General features: G+C 62.2%; 1 protein-coding gene across 1 annotated transcript in view; it reads left to right on the top strand.

The window, feature by feature from the left end:
- Nucleotides 1-2,627, top strand: part of STAT2 (signal transducer and activator of transcription 2) — a 13,885-nt gene that overhangs the window by 6,751 nt on the left and 4,507 nt on the right. Inside the window, exons 7-12 of the mRNA XM_031065534.1 lie at nt 718-899; nt 1,009-1,058; nt 1,353-1,441; nt 1,511-1,647; nt 2,207-2,395; nt 2,480-2,537. Coding sequence (XP_030921394.1) covers nt 718-899; nt 1,009-1,058; nt 1,353-1,441; nt 1,511-1,647; nt 2,207-2,395; nt 2,480-2,537 — 705 coding nt within the window. The remainder of the gene's footprint in view (nt 1-717; nt 900-1,008; nt 1,059-1,352; nt 1,442-1,510; nt 1,648-2,206; nt 2,396-2,479; nt 2,538-2,627) is intronic.

Raw genomic sequence — 2,627 nt, 5'->3', positions numbered from 1 at the left:
GGACACGCGGTGCCACCCCTGTCCTGCGCCACCCCTGTGCCATCCCTGTCCTGTGCCGCCCCTGTGCCATCCCTGTGCCATCCCTGTCCTGTGCCATCCCTGTGCCACCCCTGTCCTGTGCCACTCCTGCCCCTGTGCCACCCCCTGTCCTGTGCCACCCCTGTCCTGTGCCACTCCTGCCCCTGTGCCACTCCTGCCCCTGTGCCACCCCCTGCCCTGTGCCACCCCTGCCCTGTCTGTGCCACCCCTGCCTCGTGTCCCCTGTGCTGCTCCCTGTCCCCTCCCTAGCCCTGTCTCTGTCCTGGTTGTCCCCTGTCCCCAAATCTGGGCCCGGTCCCTGCCCCATCCCAGGTGGTCCCCTGGTGCCAGTGCCCTGCCCTGCCTCATGTCCTTGTCCTTGGTCCTTGTGCCATCCCCTGCTTTGGTGCCTGTCCTTGGTCCCTGTCCCCTGCCCTGGTGCTTGTCCCCATCCCTTGTCCCTGTCCCCAGCCCTTGTCCCCATCCCCTGCTCCCTGTCCTCCTGTCTGATCCCTGTCCCCCTCCCCTACCCATGTCCCCCTCCGGTCCTCTCCCAATGTCCCTGTCCCCTCCATGTCCCCATTCCCTACTCCAGTGCATGTCCCCATCCCTTCCCCTTGTCCCCATCCCCTCCTGCTGTCCCCCTTCTGCTGTCCCCATCCCCTGCTCCCTGTCCCCATCTCCATCCCCTGTCCCCAGCTCACCCCATGTCCCCCACGTCCCCCATGTCCCCCTGTGTCCCCAGGCCCAGCAGTTCTTCTCGTCCCCTCCTCCAGCGCCGTGGCCCCGGCTGGCCGAGGTGCTGAGCTGGCAGTTCCAGAGCGTGGCCGAGCGGGGCCTGAGCCGGGACAACCTCCTGATGCTGGCCAAGAAACTGCTGGGTAAGGCCAGGGACACCGGGGGACACCAGGGGACACCGGGGGACACCAGGGGACACGAGGGGACACGGTGGGACGTGGCTGTCCCCCCTCACCCTGCTCTCACCCCAAGGCTCGAAGCCGTCACCGGACAGCACCGTGGCCTGGCACAAGTTCTCAAAGGTCAGTAGGGCCTGTCCCTCTGTCCCCATGGCCCTGTCCCCTCTGTCCTCATGGCCCTGTCCTCCATGTCCCTCCATGTCCCCCTGTCCTCCCATCCCTCATGTCTCCTCTGTCCCCCTGTCCCCATGTCCCTCCTATCCCCATGTCCCTCCTATCCCCATGTCCCTCCTTTCCCTCCCTGTCCCCTCCATGTCCCCCTGTCCCCAATGTCTCTCTGTGTCCCCCTGTCCCTCCACATCCCCATGTCCCCCTGTCCCCTCCCTGTCCCCTCATGTCCCCTGTCCCCTCCCTCAGGATGGAGCCTCCGGTTTCTCCTTCTGGGCCTGGCTGGACGGGATCCTGGTGCTGTACCAGGAGCACCTCAAGCAGCTCTGGAAGAACGGGTAGGAGCAGGGCTGGGGGGGCTGGGGAGGGGTCTGGGGGTCCACAGGGGCTGACGGTGCCTCCCCCAGACTCATCCTGGGCTTCGTGAGCCGCAAGCAGGAGGAGAAGCTGCTCAGGTCCAAGAGGACGGGGACGTTCCTGCTGCGCTTCAGCGAGAGCGTCCTGGGTGGTGTCACCTTCACGTGGGTGGAGCACCATGAGACAGGTGTCCCTCACCCCCAGGAACCCCCCAGGACCCCCCAGGAACCCCCCAGGAACCCCCTGGAGCAGTGGAAGCCTCTGCAGAGATGGGATTTTCTAAGTCCATGGTGAGGTTTATCCCGTTCTGAGCAAATTTTGGGGAGACTCTGGAGGCAAAGAAAATAAACCTCCATCCCTTGAAGTTTAGCAAGCAAAGATTTAGGTTAAAAATGGGTGAGAATGGCGGAGCTGAATTCAGGTTTAGGTTAAAAATGGATGTGAATGGTGGATGGAGCTGAATTCAGATTTAGGTTAAAAATGGACGAGAATGGTGAAGCTGAATTCAGGTTTAGGTTAAAAATGGGTGAGAATGGTGAAGCTGAATTCGGATTTAAGTTAGAAATTAATGAAAATGGGGAACCTGAATTCAGATGTAGGTTCAAAATGGACAAGAATGGTGGAGCTGAATTCAGATGTAGGTTCAAAATGGACAAGAATGAATTCCCATGCCCAGCCCAGCTTTGTGTGGGACACAGGGATGATGGTGCCACCCCTCCAGCTGACCCCCGGTGTCCCCCCTGCAGGCCCCCCCACTTTCCACGCCGTGGAACCCTACACAGCCTTGGAGCTGGTGTCCCTGGCCCTGCCCGACATCATCCGTGACTACCACATGAGCCTGGAGGAGAAGAATCCAGAGAACCCCCTCAAGTTCCTGTACCCCAGCACCCCCCGGGACGAGGCTTTCGGGCCCTACTACAGCCAGAGGCTGAAGGGTATGGCCTGGCACGGCCTGGCACGGCCTGGCACGGCCTGGGACTGAGCCAGGGCACCCCCCTGAGCCCTCTCATTGTCCCCAGGGAACCTGAGCGAGTCCCAGAAATACCTGAACCGGCGCCTCATCCGCGTGTCCTCCAGGTGAGGGGATGTGGGGACACCTCTGTGGGGCTGTGGGGTCCCCTGACCCCGATCCTGACCCTGATCCCCAATCCCGAACCCCAATCCCCA

The sequence above is a fragment of the Geospiza fortis genome, unplaced genomic scaffold (assembly GCF_000277835.1).
Source record: "Geospiza fortis unplaced genomic scaffold, GeoFor_1.0 scaffold1400, whole genome shotgun sequence".
Lineage (NCBI taxonomy): Eukaryota > Metazoa > Chordata > Aves > Passeriformes > Thraupidae > Geospiza > Geospiza fortis.
Note: the sequence above shows the minus strand (reverse complement) of the source record. Positions and strands in the feature narration are given on the sequence as shown.